Source organism: Sminthopsis crassicaudata, chromosome 1 (genome assembly GCF_048593235.1).
Source record: "Sminthopsis crassicaudata isolate SCR6 chromosome 1, ASM4859323v1, whole genome shotgun sequence".
NCBI classification, from domain to species: domain Eukaryota; kingdom Metazoa; phylum Chordata; class Mammalia; order Dasyuromorphia; family Dasyuridae; genus Sminthopsis; species Sminthopsis crassicaudata.
The window spans coordinates 521,436,227-521,456,300 of record NC_133617.1 but is presented as its reverse complement, the minus strand read 5'-3'; the positions used below and the strand labels follow the sequence as shown (position 1 = coordinate 521,456,300).

At 32.0% G+C, this 20,074-nt stretch overlaps 1 protein-coding gene across 2 annotated transcripts in view; it reads left to right on the top strand.

Annotated features, from left to right (window-relative positions):
- The window catches only part of CNTNAP4 (contactin associated protein family member 4), a 641,498-nt gene that overhangs the window by 379,251 nt on the left and 242,173 nt on the right, over window positions 1-20,074 (top strand). For both annotated transcript variants that reach the window (XM_074281700.1, XM_074281701.1), the window contains exon 4: window positions 13,163-13,310. In XM_074281700.1, the coding sequence (XP_074137801.1) occupies window positions 13,163-13,310 (148 nt within the window). The remainder of the gene's footprint in view (window positions 1-13,162; window positions 13,311-20,074) is intronic.

The window sequence follows — 20,074 nt, the reverse complement described above, 5'->3', positions numbered from 1 at the left end:
TAGCATATCATTATCAAGGAAGGGACTTTTAACAATAACAGTGGAAAAGACAAGTTCTTTGGTGGAAGTCACAATTTCCCCACAGAACGGGAGTATCCATGAGGTTGGGGCATGCCCTTAGTTCAATCCTAAAAGGGATGTAGCACTCTAACAGAGTTAGTTAGCTGTTAGGAGGAGAAGTAGGATTGGAAAGCAGAGTGGAGTTAGGAGGGATACCATAAGTTTTGGGGGGAGAGAAAAGACACTGCAAGGCAGAATGCTGTGGTGGGCTGACCCAAGGGAGAATAGCAGCCATTGGATGGCCCACAAGTAGGTTTTATAGGGAAAATTTTTACCTCAGGAACATGACTGGAATTTCCACAGAAGAAAAACTGAACAATCTAAAGGGGGGATCCAGTTAGATTTGGGCCTTTAGAGGTAGGACCAAAGAATCAAACTGAAAACAGGTTCTTTGGCTCCTGACAAGATGGAAAAGGACAAAGCAGACCCTGCGTGATTGGAGATTGAGAACAAAATGGTTGAAGAAATGTATCAAGAATGATGTGAGAAATCTTCAAAGTTTAATAAATCAAGAAGAGGGGTTGTATGGCATAAACTGAGTGAAGATCTCTCATAAGGATGTGGCTTCAACTTTTGCCGTAATTATGACTTGAAACTTTGCAATAACAGGTTAAGCTATAGTGAAAAAGCTGCAGGTTTTTTATTGTCTTGAATGAATATTCTTTTCCTGTTACCTACCTTCTCTTAATTAGCATTTAAGTATTTCTTTTAAAGCCAATTTATTGTTTTGTTTCTGGGATAGATTTCAATGTTTAGAGTATAAGCCTGGACTTTCCCAGACAATGGGAGAAAAAATCAAAGGGAAGGGGGGTCCCCAGGGCTTTTGTTCATATAATCTTGTGTTTTACATTTTGTGTTTTGCACTTCTTTACAGATAAATATCCTGTCTAATGGGAGTTGCCCTTTCTCTTGAGACCATAATACCCCCGTTTTGCTTTTCCAACTCTGAGAGTCTTCAATTGTTTTTGTGATAGCTACTGTCCCTCACAATTTCCATATGTTTTTTATGTTTGTGTGTATATACATATGTATGTGTGTGTGTCTACATATACTTCATATGTACTTCAATCTTTCCACTCAGAAGATGTCATAAGTCTTTCAGGTGTAATATCTCCAACATTTTATTTGGTTCTTTGGCTTTGTAAATATTGTTTTCTTAAAGTCACCCATCTCTGGGGGTCACATGATTTTTATGAGATAATCATAGTCTTTTACAGCTATAGTACTGTCACCCTGTTTCTTTTTCAAATTTAATTTTCTTTATATGAATTTAGACCCTAGAGCTTTGACATCTACAGTGGAAAGAGCACTGATCCTAGAATAAGGAAGAACTGAGTTCAAATTCTACCTCAATTACCTCTAGTCACTTAATTTTTATTTCATCATCTGTAAAATGAGAATAAGAGTATTCACCTCCAAAATTTGTTGCTTATATGAGATAATATTAGTAAGGTCCTTCATAAACTTTAAAGTGATATATAAATGGTATCTATTATGCTTCATATTTTTATTATTTCATTTTCTATTACTCCTTTAAAGGTAATAGGTGAACTATTTATTTTTCTTAATGTTGCAGTTTTTTTTTTTTCATTTTTATTCTTCTCTATAAATCTTTTTGAGATAGTAATAAGGCTGGGTGTTGAATGAAATTTTGAATATTAAGTGAAACAGACTTAGAAGTAGAAACTTTGAGATTGGGAGGAAAAGTCTGATTGCTAAATGAACAGTAACCTAAATTCATAAACTTGCTCCACCCACTTTGGGCAAGGGGCTTATGGATATAAAAATGTGGAAGCTGAGCAGAGAGAAAGCTCAAGAAAGAGGAAGTACACCGGGATAGATGCATTTCAGAGTGGTGGAAACTTATAAATGAATGTGTGTATGTGTGTGCATATATGTATGCACATCTGCATCTAGGTGTTGCCCTAGTGCAGTGCTAGGTCTGCAGGCAGGAAGACTCATCTTTCTGAGTTTAAGTTTGACCTCAGACATTTATAAGCTGAGTAAATCTGAGTAAATCACTCAGTCCTGTTTGCCTCAATTCCCTGAAGTGTAAAATTAGTTGGGAAATGAAATGGCACACTACAGAGATATTTTGCCAAGAAAACCCCAAAACAGGGTCAGACATGATAGAAATTACTGAACAATAAAAACAACTATATTAATATGTATTTTGATAGCTCACTTGTTGGTTGTATGTATGGAGAAAAGGGAGAGATAAAGAGTGTTCTCTGTTCAGAAACAGATGACTATCTGATTCAAGGATGCTGATTTGTTGGTTTGGTGCTAACTTTTAAGTCTTAGACAAAGTAGGGGAAGTCAGTATTTTACTTTGGAGTCAGGCAAGAGCCCAAGATTGGAGATAACCCTAATGAAATCATAGATTCATAATGTTAGCAGACTTCAAAGATTTTTTGCTATTTATTAGCTCCCACCAAAGAAAGTTTTAAAAGAAAGCAAAAGACCCTTGCAGAGAGGGAAGTAAGGAGGGAAGGAGCTGTCAACAGCACAAAGAAGGGCAAATGAATTATCTAAGCCATAAAATTGGTGACTCAGTTGATAATTGACAGCCCAGCTTGTCCAACTCCCCAGTGTCAACTTAATGCTTACAAATATATTTGTTCTATGATATTATTTCATGTTTTTTTGGTTTTAATTTTGTTTTGTTTTGCCTATTTTTCTTTTAGTTTGAATGGCATTTTAAAATTTTATTTTCTAGGTTTATCTTCAGTGAACTTTAGCTGCACAAATTGTTTGTTCTTTTTTTTTGTGGTTTGGGGGTTGTAGAGGGTTGTGAAAACAAATACACTATCTTGGAAGTTACATGATTGGTTGAAAAAATCTTTTTTGTACAGAAAAAACAAGTCTGATAATAAGGGAAGAGGAATAGCTTTGTCCATGGGGAAAATATTCACTTATATACATACATATATATAAATAGAACTATGAATTCTGAATGAGGAAAAGTTTCCATGTTATCAAAAGTTTTTCCTTTGTAAGTGTTCTAAAGCTTCTGTTTTTTCCAATCATCTTCCCTTCCCTTAAGATCATTCATTAGAAAAAAAGGATGTCAGTGTGAGTGAGAGATACACTTTTCCTTGACAAGATAGGAATGACTAAGTGCCACTTAAACCATTTTTTTCCCCTCACAATGAATAGCATGTTTTTATAACTGTAAAGTAGCACAAGGTATAATGTGAACTTGATCATTTTAACTAAGGCATTTGCTTCTTTGGTATTCTTAATTTCATGCATATCTCTACTTAGGTCTTCTATGCATACTGGAAATAAACCTCCCTTCTAAGCTCTTTCTGCTTTAAAATCCCCCTATTTCAAAAAACAAAAACAAAAACAAAGATAAATATCTACAGAATTTTGTATGATTCTTTTTTTTTTAATCAAGAATATCTGGAATATTAAAAAAATTAATGGCCAATTATCAATTATATGTAATTAACATAATTTATTTTCAAATTAGAATTATGGAGGAGGGTTAAGGGAAATAACTACAATGCATAAATCTTTATTTTCAGAGCATAAGATGACTTACAAAAGCATTTTTTGCTAAGGTAAAGTATTACAATTAGGCATACTAAAACATCTTTTTATGGGTGAAAAAGGGTTCATAAGTCATATGGAGATTGCTTGGCTCTTAATCAAATAAAATTTCAAGAATGGAAATTAGAACCTTTAAGTTCAAAATGACAGTTATCTCATGAGTTGTAAAGTTAGAAAGGTTGTTCAGTCTTTTAAAGGTTCATGTTTTATTAAAACTTCTTACCATATGAGCCATTCATTACTTGTGAATAAGGTAAATCAGAAGTTAGTTAAAGACAATAAACCATTTTATTTCGGGGTTGGAGGAAACTACTTTGGGAGGGCTAATTAATTATACATTCCTCTTTAAAATGAATTTTGAATTCATGATTTTGGAAAATTGTTGGTGATGAAATTTATAAATCAATACCATACTAAAACATTCTGAAAGATAATAAATTTCCTTTTAAAATGACAAATGGAGATAAGTGAAGAATAATTATAAATTATATATAGTATATATTATTATTATTATTATTATTATTATTATTATTATTAAATTTATACCAACTACAATGATTTTTTTTTGGAAGAGAAGAGGTCATTTGGTAATTGAATGTATAATGGTAAACAAAGTAACATTTTCATTTGTAATTTTCAAGGTAAAATAAAAGATATTTTAATGGAACTCTTAATGGTACACTGGATGGCAAATTAAATGATATTTAAAACTAGAAGCTTAAAGGAATTCTATATATTCTTGTTAATGGGCTGTAGAAAGCACAGACGTGAAAATATAGTTATAAATTATTTGAAGTTTTTTCTACTTTTTGAAATGAAACAGAGGATTTAAAATCCTTCTTGTCTTTTAACTAAATATATAATAAAATTTTTTGTAAGATCAAAATACAGAAGTGTTTCATCCAGTTAATTTTTTTCTTTGAAAGCCAATTGGCACTTGAACAATAAAAGACATCAACTACATTATAATAAATATGAATTTAATGATCTGCACATATATTTTCCACTTTATGAATTGTTTGATGTGCTCTGTTTGGGAGGGGCACCTTGTTTCCCTTGGCTAGTCAGAATGGTCACCTTCCTCATTTTTATAAGCAATTTTATTTCTCTCCTAACTTTATCTTTTAGCTTATCAGAAGGCGAATTGACGTGTGCCTTTCTAGTAATCTTAATGTTTTGCTGAATTACTGAAGAAAAATCAAGAATCAGGATAAAGAGAATATAAAGTCTTCAGTTATTACCAGTACACTTAGATTTTTCTTTAGAGCTTACTTCTTCTAAGACCATGACTTTCCTATTATTTGATTTCCATTTCTAGAATTAATTTCCTCTTTATAACAAGAGGAAATTGTCTCTTCATACGTGTAAGCCTATAGTCTCTACCACAATGTTTGTATACAATTAGTTAATCTGTTAAGAACATGTGATTTAGGCACAGCGTGAAATCTCAATATAACAACCCAGATCAATAATTGTTATTTGTAATCTTAATGTCACTAGTGAATCTTTCTAGAGTGGTTGCTACTTACTCATTGTCACTTTGAACCCAAGTTTTCTTAAGTCTAGCATTATTCCCCTTATGTTATGTTGCATATAGTACCATATTAATAGTTATTTCATTCTTTGTAGCGTTATTCCCAGTCTTTATTGTAGTATATACACAAGTTGTAGGCACTTAAAAAATACTTGACTGACTGATGTTTTATTTAAATTACAAAAAGCAAAACTAGAAACAAATGTACTAGTTAAGACTAAGTGCTAGGCGGGTACTTGGTAAATAATTGAGCCACAAACAACAGGAATTCTAGACTCAATTCTAGACTTATATTCAAATGATGGTAAAAATGATGTGCACATATAAGCACAGTAAAAGAGCATATGCTATTTGTTTATATTTTTAAATGATAGGGAAAAAAGGGATATGAGTTCAAAGGAGAAAAAATATCAAAGTGCTTTGAGAAATTTGAGAAACAGGTGATTATTTTCACCTTCTGAAGAGTTTAATGAAGTAGGTGACTTCTCAGATTTGTCTAAAGTAAATGAGAAATTTCTACAAGTGGATTAAAGAATTATATTGGGTGAGAAGAGGGAGGGTTTAAACAAAGACATAAATTTAGGAGTGCACAGAATGAAAAAGGAGGCTAGAATCCAGTTTTGCTGGAATAGAGACAAGGTGAAAAGGCATATCAGGCAAGGAATGGAATGCAACTTGGAACTTTAGATTATGAGTAGTCGTAAAACACTAGAATCTATAAGCATTTAATAAATTCATATATGCCAGGAACTGTGCTAGACAGTGAGGAAATAATATTAATAATGACATCATTATTTACATAGTAATACAAAGTTTTCAAAGCACTTTATATTATCTCATTTTTTCCTCAAGATAGATAATATTATTTCTCTAGAAGATAGGTAATGTTTTCCCCCATTTTACAGATGAGGAAACTGAGTCTGATAGACTTTCTAAGTTTCTACATCAATATTTGAACTTGAGTCCTTTTGACTACAAATTTAATTTTGTTCATTATGCATCTATGGAAAAAAATGGAAGCAATGTTTATTCTCAAGGATGTTCCATTTTTTTACTAGATGGAAAAAAAAAACATATATACATATACTCACAGGGAGGATGAATAAAGACAAGTATAAGATAGTTTGAGATATAGGACTTGAGAATAAGAGGGATGCTGTCAAGAAAGATTTCATGTAGAAGAAAGTGATGCTCGAGCTATGTTTTAAAGGAAGAAAAATATTTTATAAGACATACTTGAGGAAGGACGTGTCAGTTCCATTCAGGGAGATGGTCAGAGCAAAAGCACAGAGATAAGTATAAAGAAGGCTAGTTAACCTAGATCAGAGTATGGGAAATAGAAAGATAAACTAGGACTAGACAGTGAAAAGTTTTAAAAGCTAAACAGAGAAGTTTATATTTTTATCCTAGAGGCACCTAGGAGCCACAGGAGTTTGTAGAGTAGAAGTGAGAGTCCAATCACTATTTAAAAGAAAATAACACTGTCAACTTTATATAAGGTGTACTAGACTGGTTAAATTCTGGGGGAAAGAAAGCCAATCAGAAGATCTTTTAAATAATCTAGCCGAGAGATAACAAGGATCTGAGCTGAGAAAGCTGTTCCATTTAATGTAGTAGAGTAGAAGATACAATAAATATCTTCAATTTTCTCAGTAGAAATCAGGGTTAAAGGCCTCATCAGAGAGAGATGGGGAATGGGAGAGGAAGAAGTATGGGAAGTTTTAGGGAATGATAGAAAGTTTAGAAATAGTTACTTTGGAGAAAAATGTGGAGGAATTAAAAAAAAAAAGGTCTATTTTACTGCAGGGAGGGTCCTTTGTACATTATAAATGTCCAATGTATCCAGTTAGTATGATAGATGGCAAATGATAAGAGCAAGAGATTATTTACTTCAGCTTTGTTCATATACTTTAGATAGTATACCAGGGCAACCATTAAAGATTTGGGGAGAAAAGCATGACAGGATCCTAGTGAGATATTAGGAATATTCCTCAGGCAGCTGTGTTAAGGATCAAAAAGAGGATAAGCTGAAGCCATAAATTTCATGCAAGAAACTATGACAATTGACTAAAAGAAAAGAAGTATCATCTTTAAAGTTAAAAAAAAAAAAGTAAATGAGGCATTTTAGACGATGCATTCCTTCCTGGAATACTTTTTACGAAAGAAAAACAAATCATCATATTAAGTTGAGAGAAATCTGCACAAATAACAGTGTGGTTATAATCTTGACTTATTGCTAATTCAGATATCATCTACCATTTAGTGGCTATGTAGCTTTATCACTATGCTTCAATTTTCAAACATTTAAGGGAAGACATTTTCAACAAACATTTAAATCCAAAGCACTGTTGTAATGAAAATCTAGTTGTCTTTATGTGCTTTAAAAATAATAAAATCAATCAGTAAAAAAAAATTAGAAGTGATGATTCCTTTTAGTTATATTTGTGAGTAACTAAATTTGATGATTTCTTATGCAGATATTAAATTCATTATAGATAGGATTACACTGAGAAGGAACTTCTGGGCCATCTAATTCAAATCCCATATTTTACAATGAGAAGCTGAGGCCTAAGATCATAATATAATTTTAGTAATAGAGTTAGGACTTGAATCCAGATTGTTTCACTCAAAATGCAGTGTTTTCTCACTATGGCATACTGGTAACCAGTTTTTCTTAGTTTTATGCATCTCTAAGGAGAAGCATATTGGATAGAGAACTAATCTCAAAGTCAGGGAAATTTACTGTGGCTTAAAATCTGGGCTTCTATATGGTCTCTGACACATGCTAACATAAGCAATCTGAGGTACTCAGTGTAATAGCTGACTCCTTAATACTTGTAAATTGTGGAGGGATTATCCTTTTCATGAATTTTCTGTATCAATAAAATGTCTGATCTAGTTTAAAACAATATTTCATTAACATCTGGTTATTATGTACAATAGCTAGCATATAGTGATTTAAGGTTTGCAAAGCACTTTACATTTGTAATCTCACTTGATCCTTATAACAATCCTCAGAGATAGATGCTATTATTATCCCCAATTTACAGATGAAAAAACTAAGGCTGAAAGAGAATAAGTGATTATAGAATAGGTCAGTGTCTGAGGCAGGATTTAATCACAGGTCTTTCTGACACCAGACCCTGAACTCTAAATCACTATGCCAGCTGGCTGCATAGATTCAAAATAATTCATTCAGGGCCATTGCTGCTTCATATTTCTACTTTGATAATAATACTTCTGATCATTAAGTTACTATTTGAATGATATTTCAGAAATTCAGAATCTCAGAGTATGAAGAGGCTTTTCAATAGTATTTTCACCTTTCATAGGATGGCTTTCAGGGTTAAAAAATGGCAGCCTAATAATGTGGCTCCAAAGCCTAGACACAATACTCATAATGTATTTGTGCTGAAGGCAGGGTATAGCGTGACATACATCTTTCTGTCATCCCAATCTTTGATTCTCTCAATGTAGCATGGAAAACCATTAGATTTTCCTAGCAGTCTTAAGTTAGAATTACACGATTCATAATGAATTTCACCCCTCTACTGATGCCTATTTCTCTAATAATTCTGATCCAGTATCTACTGATATACACTATCAATTAATTGTGCATTTTATGTATTATTTTTCACTCTTGTGAGTAAAAAGAACTGAATTATTCACAGTTTTTGCTAACTTTTCCTATTTCTCAAAACAAATTTTGGGAGAAAAAGACAAATTACATAAATTCCATATCTTTTTGTTGATACATTTTAACTAAGAAAGGCAAATAAAAGTGGGTATCTCAATGAATAGAATGTGGGGCCTATATTCACCTTCCTGTGTTCAAATGTGGCAATCTTGGGTAAATTGCTTATTTGCCTCGGTTCCTTATCTACAAAATGAGCTGGAGAAGGAAATGATAAACCACTCCATTATCTTTACCAAGAAAACCCCAAATGGGCCATGATGAATTGGACATGATTGACATGATTGAACAACAACATTAAGAACATCCATTTTAGAAATTACAACATATTCCCTAAATCTGATACCTAGAGAGAAGTATTTATGGCTAATGGATAGAATACTGGTTTGGGGCTCAGAACATGTGTTTGAATTCCAGCTCTACAATTTATTATCTGTTTGGTGTTTGAGAAGTAATTTAATTTTTCTGAGTTTCTTCATTTGTAAAATGAAGATACTACTATCTACCTCACAGGGTTGGTATGAACTCAAAGGAGATAATATTTATAAAACTCTCTGAAAACATTTTTGTTGTTGTTCATTCATGACTGACTCTTTGATATCCCATTGGACCCTAGCATACTAACATAAAGCACCATCCTTCACTGTCTCTTGAAGTCTGTTCAAGTGATACTGTCTCTCCATCTCATCCTTTGCCATCCCTCTTTCCTTTTACCTTCAATCTCTCCCAATTCAGTATAGAACTTATTTAATACATTAATGTCTCATATAAATACATGTTATTATATTTATAATTATTATTAAAAAGCACAATGGAATTCAGGTGAAAATTTTCCTAGGACAAGTTGTTATGCTTCTATTTTTTTTTTTTTTTGTTTTTCATCTAGCATTTCAAAAAAACTATTGCACAGGTAGAAAAAAATTATAGTTGAATTAACATATTAGGATGTATGTACTATAAACACTCTTGTATACCTCCAACTGTATATAGGATGATTGGAGTGATAGGATATCTTTTTCTATTCTACATATTATGTATCTTATGTGATTTTGATTTTTTCTTCTATGTGTTTAGATCTTAAAAACTTTTTATTTCATGAAACCTGGTTATTTTGGTATGGTCTTATTTATTGTTTTGTGTATATTTGTTTTCATGTTGTCATATTGACACATTGCCATTAGATTATAAATTCCTTAAGGATAAGGATTCTCTTTTGGGTTTTTTTGTGGGTTTTTTTTTTTAATCTCTAGTGCTTAGCACAGTGCCTAACTATAGTGGATGCTTCAAAATGTTTATTAATTAATATTCTTTAAGCTTTTTAAAAATGAATTAAGCTAAGCAATTTTGGGTAATTATTAGGTTTGTGACAGTAGTCTGGTAGTTTATCAATTTCATTTTTAATACTATTTTATTTTTCCAAATACATGTAAAGATCATTTTCAACATTTCAGTTTTGTGAGATTTTGTGTTCCAAATTTTTTCCCCTCTCTCTCTTATCTTCCCAAGACAACAAGCAATCTGATTCAGGTTATGTATGCACAATGTTTTAAAATATATTTCCATATTTGTCATATAGTGCAAGGAAAATCAGATCAAAAGAGAAAAAAAGAAAAGAAAAAACAAATCAAAAAAAAGGTGAAAATACCATGATTTGATTATTTTTTTCTACCTCAAGTCTATTAGAATTGTCTTGGATCACTGCAAGAAGAGCTAAGTCTATCATGGTTCATCATCACCATAATCTTGCTGTTACTGTGAATAATATTCTCCTCATTCTGTTCACTTCAGTCAGCATCAGTTTATGCAAGTCTTTTTTGGCTTTTCTGAAATCAATCATTGCATCATTTATTATAGAACAATATTATTCCATTATAGTCATATACCATAACTTATGTAGCCATGCCCCAATTGATGATAATCCACTCAATTTACAATTCCTTTCCTGTACAAAAAGAGCTGCTACAAACATGTTTGTACATGTGGATCCTTTCCCCTCCTTTATGATTTTATTAGGTTAAAGAACCAGTAGTGTCAATGCTGAATCAAGAGGTATGCAGTTTTATAGATTTTAGTTCTAAATTGCTCTCCAGAATATTTAGATCATTTCACAATTCCACCAAGAGCACATCAGTGTCCCAATTTTCCCACATCCCCAATTTATCATCATTTTTTCTTGTCATCTTAATCAACCTGATAGATATGCAATGATAGCTCAGAGTTGTCTTAATTTGCATTTTTGTAACCAATGGTGATTTATAACATTTTTTCACAGACTACAAATGACTTTATTTCCATCTAAAAATTGTTCATATCCTTTTATTAATTGGGGAATGACTTATATTCTTATAAATTTGATTCAGTTCCTATATATATTTCAGAAATGGGGCTTTTATCAGAAACATTGCTGTAAAAATTATTTCCCAGCTTTCTGCTTCCCTTTTAATATTGACTGCATTGGTTTTGTTTGTGCAAAAATTTTTTTTAATTTGATGTAGTCAGTATTATCCATTTTGAATTTCATAATGTTCTCTTCCTTGGCTATAATTTCCTCTCTTCTTCAGACATCTGACAGATAGACTATCCCTTACTATCCTAATTTACTTAAGGTATCACCATTTATATCTAAATCATAAACCCATTTTGACCTTATATTTGTATATGGTGTGAGGTGTTGGAATATGCCTAGTTTCTATTATACTATTTTCTAGTTTTCTCAGCAATTTTTATCAAATAGTGAATTTTTATCACTGAAGAATTTGAGTTTATCAAATAGTAGATAACAATTGTCATTAACTATTGAGTCTTGTGTACCTTACCAATTCCATTGACTTACTATTCTATTTCTTAGCCATTATCAAATGGTTTTTTGCTGACTCCCATTTTATAATGTAGTTTTAGGTCTGGAACAATTTGGCCACTTTTTTGCATTTTCCCCCCACTAATTCCCTTGATCTTCTATGGGTTTAATTCTCCAAGATTTTCTGAATTCTTTGTTGAGAGTGTGAGGAGTTGTCATCTATTTATTCATGTAAGATCATAAGCTTCTCATATATAATTCTAACTGAGAAGTTATGTTTTGATAGATCTTTAGTAGTTAACCAATTTTTGCAAGTTGCAGTGATGTATATTTTCTATTATTTTCATTAATTATTTACATTTATTTGCATCTTCATTAATATTGTTATATCATCATTATCACTATCATTTTATCATAATTTACAACATAAAAGCAGTTCTGGGATAAGTTGTTATCCTGCTATTATTAATTTATGTTTAATATTCTGATTATTCTATGTCAATAAATTGCTGTTTTTTGTAGTTGAATAAAAGTATCTTGCTATAAATACATTTATTTTGCATAGGTTAAGTAAAAATGAATACATATAGAGAAATGGAAGCAGAAAGGCCTGCTTCTCTGTATGTCACATGGGATGATCTTAAATGTGCTTGTAATTTCCTAAATAAAGGATACTGAACAGCAAGCTTTAGAATAATTGATTCTTCCTATTTGGAGATCAACAAGGGAATTACAAATCTTTCAGGGCATGATTTCTTAGCAATGCTCAAGGGATTTATCTTTTTGAGTGCCAGTTTTGCAATAATTAGAACTGTCTAAAAGTGAAACAGGATGAAGGGCAAATTAGAAGAGAATAGAGTGCTGGATTTGGATCCAGAAAGACCTGAATTCAAATCTAGTCTTAGATTTTTATGTTTTGGGTTCCTGAGCAACTTAATTAACTTCTGTTTGCCTCATCTATAATATGGGGATAATTATAGCACCTATTTCTGAGGTTATTGTGATGATATTAAAACATTATTAGTTATTTGTAACCGAATTACAATTTAATCGTTTTCTATATGTTTTCTATATGCTTATTCTTAGTGTGTTTAATATTGTTTTTAATAATAATAATAATATTTTAATATATATTTCGGTTTTTATCAACTTAAGGATGAGGAAAGGGGATTTTCAAGGTGAACACTTTATAAAAGCTATATGGTTTTTAAGTAAACCATGGTTCAGAACCAGTGTAATGGTGCTGTTGAAATTTAAACTACCCTAAAGATAAGGGAAATTTCCCACAATAGCAACTAATCTATGGTTGGAGCAGAGGTTTTCATAATATTGTTAAAGTTAAATAAAATTTCTTCCCTACTCCCCACACTCCTACCATAGGGAAAACAGGCCTTTTAATGTAAAAGCAAAACAAAACAAAACAAACCCAAAAAACTAGACAATATTCATTGGTACAGGAGGTACAAAGTGAAAGCAATTGTTTATGGATATATTGATTTTTTTTTTAATTTTCTTCTAGGGATTTTCAGGAAATACAAATGCAGACAGCGTTGTATACTATAAACTCCAACATTCCATCAAAGCTAGGTTTCTACGCTTCATCCCTCTGGATTGGAACCCTAATGGCAGGATTGGGATGCGAATTGAAGTGTATGGCTGTACATACAGTGAGTGTTTGCCTGTTTGCCTAAGTACAATAAATGTCAATGTACAATTTTTAAAAAGAAAAACAAAACAAACTGCTATCTGAATGGCATTTTCCAGCTGTTTAAATAGGCCTGATTTTTCAGCAGTTTTTATTTTTTCCCCTATGTATGACAAAATTACTTTTAGAAACCTTTGCATTTTTAATTTGAAGATGAAGCTATAATGTATAGCCCTCTGCTAATTTAACTAAAATTGTTATCACTTGCTATATGTTAAACTTCAAGCATTTAACATTTGTTTTTTTATTTTGTTTTGTTTTCATATTGCATGTTTTTAGTAGCCTTTCATTTTAGGACTCAGAGTTTAATAAATAGAGATGGGTTTGCACTTAGAAAATTTATGGTATTGTAATATAATTAAGCCAGAGAAATCTAACCTCTGTTTCAAAAATAAAATATTCGATCCTATATTGAAATGGCTAATACCATCCTAAATCCAAGCAAGAATTTTTAAAATAAAGAACTTTGTACAGGATATGAGATTTCCCTTAAAGTCTGTTGTACATAAATCTCTTTTGAAATTTGTAATTTCCATGACTATAGTCTTCTTAAGTGAAAGAATTTGTATTTTCAAAATGCTTTTAATGTTAAAACTCTTTCATGCACATTATCCTAGAACTACTTTTGTGATTTAGAAAAAATCAGGGGGTAATACTATTCACTCATGTGTTGGGAAATCTAGGAATACGTTAAATGACTAGCTCAAGGCCACACAAAGCCAAGACTCAAATTCAAATTTCCTTTAAACTCATTTTTCACACATGATTTCAATCACATAGAATTTCATAATGTTAAGAGTTGGAAATAATCTTAGAGAGATCATTTAGTCCAATCCCCTTATTTCGCAGATGATTTAACTGATATGTCAAGAAATGCTGATTTGCCCAAGGTTCAACAGATAGAGAGTATCAGAACTAGTACTAGAACACAGGACTCCTAACTTTCAGTCCATTCCCACTTTTCTTACTACCAGCTCCCACCTTATCACACCTGCCATCATTTAATCAGGCTAACCTTTTTCCCAGGTTTGCCTTACCTGAGAAATCCAATATGTTTTCAATTCTTAATTTTCCAAACTTTTAATCCTGACTTTCCTCCATTCAAATTTTACCAACTATGCCTGTTTTTGTCTTGTTTCATCTGGATCCTGCTGCTTGATGAATGGCATATAGAATCCAATAAACTGAACCTTATTAATAATGTCTAAGTAAGTGGGTTACTATGTTACTCCTTACTGTCCGCATACTTATATTTAACAGCAATCTTCTAGAAATAATTCTTGACCCTAGGAATCCCTTTCATGACATGAATGCTTGTAAAGGGGCTTTTGCTGTTATTGTTAGATGGGGCTTTTATCACTCTTCAGAGGAGACTTTGTAGATGGTCTCATACTCAATTTGTGTGTAAAGCTGGCACTGAAAGGGATACTCATGAACTCCATATGCTATAGTGGTCAAGGACATTTATTTGCTTATTCATGCTTTCATTTAGAAAGTAAGAATTTATTGAATATTTTTTATATTCTCAAAATGATCGTAAAACAAAAACAAAACAAACAAACAAAACCACCAGAAAATAGAACACCTACAACCTACTGTAAAATAACTTATAGGATGCTGAGTGAGAAAAGATATACATATAGAATGTCACACACACAAAAAAACAACCTGGAATAGCACTGCAGAAGTGCTAACTACAGGAGCACAAGCTAAGTTTATGGCGCGGAGCAGGTGCTGAGGAGAAGCATAATCAGAATGAGGAGGACTTGTACAAGGGCAGCTTCCTGAGGCAGGTAAAATTTGACAGATGGAATTTTAAATGTCATGTGCATAGCTTGGCCTAGAGGAGGTGGAGAGGGCATTTTAATTTAGGAGCAATGACACAGGGTTTTGGACACAATAGAAGCTTAATAAATGTTTATTGGATTGCATATACAGAGGTAAGCATACAATTTTGTGGAAATAAGCGTATATAATGAGACATATTTTATGTATAATTATATTTCTATCTCTGTGACTCCTCGGTTTGAAGGCTTTTCTGAAAGGATTCAATTTAACTCAAAAATTTATCAACTGTCCAGTACATATGATAAAAGACAGTGGTAATATAATAATGAAAATCAAACAATCACACAATTCCTCCCCTAAGGGTACTTAAGATATAGTTTTAGAATTAAATCAAAAACTTTTCTCTGGAGTGCTTCCTTATTTCACCTAAATAACAGCATAGGTTTTTTTTCCCTATATTAATCTATTTTCTTTTGTCTCTGTTTTTATTACCATAATTCATTTTTCTTTAATATTTTAAAATGATATTTTTATAATTAAGAAAATATATAGATGCATATAAAGACATATGTATATATTTTCTCATATCAATCTTTTCCCATACTAATACATAATGATATCTATGTAATTTATTTGTCTGTCCATCTGTCTCTGTCTTTCTGTCTGTCTTTTTAGAACATTGGATTAGTATCAGGATAGTTAGGTTTATAGTCCCAAATGATCTTGGAAACTTAGAAAATTCATTCAAACTTGAATCTCCGTTTGTCGGCTTGGTTTTATATGTGTGTGTGTGTGTGTGTGTGTGTGTGTGTGTGTGTATAAAATGCTGGGATTAGACAAACTGACTTCCAATGTTATATCGAGAGATAATATTCTATGTTATTCATGCCCTTATGTCTCTTCAAAAGATCCTTGAAGATGCTTACATACCATTATGACTAAGATCTTCATGTTAAAATGGACATTTTGGTCCCCTACAATTTAGCTTTTACTTTGTCTACTTCTCAGGAAACAACTTTAAATTCATTAATGTAATAAAAATCAAATCTTCAAGTATGAAAAACTTGGTGATTTTTCCACAAAGGTTTTTATCTTAAATCAAGGAGATGGAGTGAATTTTTATGAACTAAAGGTCTTACATTAGTTCCTTGTGAGGGACAGACAACATTTCTCCCTAAATAGAACCAGAATATACAAATTATCTTTATCCAATCAGGTTGTAAATATACAGATAGAAAGGATATTCAAGGTCATAGTTCACCTTTTTTTATTTTAGGAATCTCAGGAACTGAGGCCTTGAGAGAGGAATTAAATTGACCAAGGACACAAAATTCATGTTAGAGCTGGGTCTAGATTTCTAGTTAAGTTCTCTTAGGAGGATCCCATGAAAGAATACAGATTATTATAGGCAATTTATCACTTCTGATCTGAAAAGAAAAAAAAAATTAATTAGCAAAGTCATCTTTAAAAAGTAATGACAATATATTAAATATATCATTTTCTAATTTAATCAGAAAATTATAAATACAATCATTTATAGGCATTTTAGTTACTAATTTTTTTTGCTGATTATTTCTAAAACTGGAGTTCTTTTCTTGGTCTTCATCTTTCTTCACCACTTTATAGCATTTGATACTTCTTTCTAGCAACTCCCTGTTGCTTCAATTTAATTTTTTAATTTTTTTTTATTCTTGAATTCAACAAATAAGAAACTAAATAAATATTTCCACAAACATTATAGAATTGAATGATAAGTTTATGCATGAAATTGCAAGTAAACATGATAATTTCAACAAGTAATTTTCAAAGCTATTTTTCTTCTATGTATTCCTTCTGAACTATTCTTTTCCAATTTTCAAGATGGAGGATAAGAATTATATCCCTAGTATCCTTCCCCAATTGGCTAATCCCCTCAACTGAAAAAGAAAAAGATAAAAATTCCCTTAGTAACATGCATAATAAAGCTTAACAAATTCCCACATTGGTCATATCCAAAAATATATTATGGATTTTCTACTTCCATGAAAGTCAAGATGACCTTCTGATCAGGCATGCCACTGTGACAAATCAAAAGCTAAGAGGAGGTGAATCTAACTGAATCAAGCCTGTATACACACACACACACACACACACACACACACAAATCCTTTTGTTAATTATTTACATTGGCTATGATTTAGTCATTTGGTTCAGCAGGAAGGCTGACTACCACCCTCCTCAATGAGGCACCCTGAATAGGGCCCCCTTTCACAGTGCCTCCATTTATACATTTCCTTGGATAAGACTGAATTTCCATTAAGTTCTCTGAGAAGTTTAAAGATGAAAGAATTTGCCTGAGGCTAACAGCATCAAAAACACATAAAAACTCCTAGAAGGGGAAAAAATGATTATAATGCTTCTGGATTGTTTCATCCAGAACAATTTAAAGCAGATTAAAATTTTTAGGGAGGAAGATGAAATCAAAATTAATAAATAAATGGATGAAAAAAATATATAGTTTATCTATAGTTTAACTAAACTTGATAAATTATCTCCTATTATTTTTAAGAAGAAGATAGAATGATATGGATTAAACATAAGCATAATCATAAAAATTTAAAATGAGTTAAATGATTGGATTTAAAGAGTTGATGTCTATCAGTATCTCAACAAGCTTATCCCAAGAAACTGTTCTTGGCCCTGTGTTGCTACAACTTTTTGTCATTAACTTGTAAAAAGTATATATGACAAGCTCATCAGATTTACATATGACACAGTTGAGATGGATAGATAACACAGCTGTTGACAGAGTCAGGATTCAAAAATATCTTAAAGGCTAGAAAATTGAGCTTGATCTAAGATGAAATTCCACAGGGATAAATGTAAAACCTTGCATTTCAGATACAGATTAACTCTAGGAATATGAGATTGAGGAAGGCATGGATAGAAGTCATTGTGCTGGGAAAGAATTAATGATTTTAGGGGATTAGAAGATCAATATCAGTCAATAATATGATATATTAGCCCAAAATGCTAATATGGTTTGTAACTGTATTAGGAAGGTCATTGTTTCCAGGAAAATGATAGTCTTACTCTAATCTACCCTTATCAGGCCACATCTTTTATTATTGTGTTTAATATTGTCAGTTTAGGAAGAGTATTAATAAACTGAAAAGTATCCAAGGGTGGCTAACTGACATAGTTAAGGACTTTAAGGTCATACCATGAGGATTGGTTGAAGGAACATATTGGGGGGGAAAAACAAAACAAAACAAAAAAACAACTCAATGAGAACATAATTATGTGTATTCAAGTACTGGAAGAAAGAATCCTTCCATATATAGAGTAGAGATTATATTTCTTCTGTTTCAGTTGAGAATGCTGCACCAAGAGTAACAGGTAGAAGTTGCAGAAAAGACTATTTAAATTTGCTGTCAGAAAAACAAATAAGAATAATTAGATCCTTCTTAAAGTGAATTGGCTTATACTGATAGATGGTAGGTCTCACCATATTGAAGTTCTTAAGCGAGCTACGGATGACCAGTTATTGGGTATTTTATAGCTGAGAATTGTTTCACCAAGGGATTAGTCTGGTTGACTACTGACCTTCCATCTCTCCATTTCTGTGTTTCTGTGAGTCTTACCAGATCTCAGGCTTCTTTATGACACTGCTGAGCCCATCCTTTGCTCAAAAGATTCTAGATTCATGTAATTTTATTTTATTTTTTCTTTTGTTGGGAGAATTATAATGCTCCTTATCAGTACAATTTTTTTTTTCTTCTTTTTCTTGAGTCCCCAGTTAGGGAAACAAACCCACTATTCAGTTATTAGAAAAAGTTAATTCACTTCTCTGTGTCTTTGGCTCCCAATGTAACTCTTACTGTCTGATTTCTTCTAATCTTCTCAAGGACATACCTACATAAATTGAAAATAATCATACAGAAAAATTCATTTTCTTCCTTCATTTTTTCCCCTTTTCTTTCTTTGTTTTTTTGTTACTTTGTTTTCCCTGTTGCTATCTTCCTCTCTCCCTCCTTCCCTTTCTTTCCCTCTTTTATTCTTTCCTCTCTTTCTTTCTTTCTTTCTTTCTTTCTTTTTTTCTTTCTTTCTTTCTTTCTTTCTTTCTTTCTTTCTTTCTTTCTTTCTTTCTTTCTTTCTTTCTTTCTTTCTTTCTTTCTTTCTTTCTTTCTTTCTTTCTTTCTTTCTTTCTCTTTTTTCTTCCTTTGTCAGAACAAAAAATCAATATCTTTTTTTTTTTAAATAAAGAACTATAAATAATTTCAGTGAGTTACAAAAGTAGGAATAAAGTGATGGGATTCATCATTCTTCTCTGAAAGAGGTAATGATTCATTCTCACTTTTGTCTTAGCATTGTCTTCTCAAGTTATTGTTCATGACACTATTCATAGTGATGAATCTAGTTCGTCTCCTCTAGATTCCAAGTGGTCAGGGAGCCAAATGAAGAGGTTTGGTGTTGTATTCCCAAATGATGAGGTTAGGCCCAGGGCAGGGAGTTGTGGGAACTCCTTTGGTTGGCACAAAATTCCTTTGTAAGGAATTATGAACATGAAAAGCTAGACTGGTAAAAGAAGTTTATTATTGGCATTGGAATGTCAGCCAATAGAAAGACTGAATTCCTTAATGGCAAGGTCCTGACAGAGAAGTAAAATTTCTAATAGAGAAATCCCGACAAAAATATATAAAGTCTTGTTAGGGAAATAGGTGAGAAAGAGATAAAGAGGGGGTAATGTTGAAAAAGAATATCATTTCAGCAGGCAGAGGGTTTGCCAAGGAGAGACATGGCATAGCATGACATGGCATGTTAAGTCCTTTGCTAGAAGCAAGCCCCAAGTTGGCTCTTTTTATAATTGAAATCTTAGCTAGAAGCTGGGGGTTGCTCTTCATGGAAGCTGGGTACAGTTTGTGCTGTAATGAGAATAGAAAATCTTGTCATTGAATG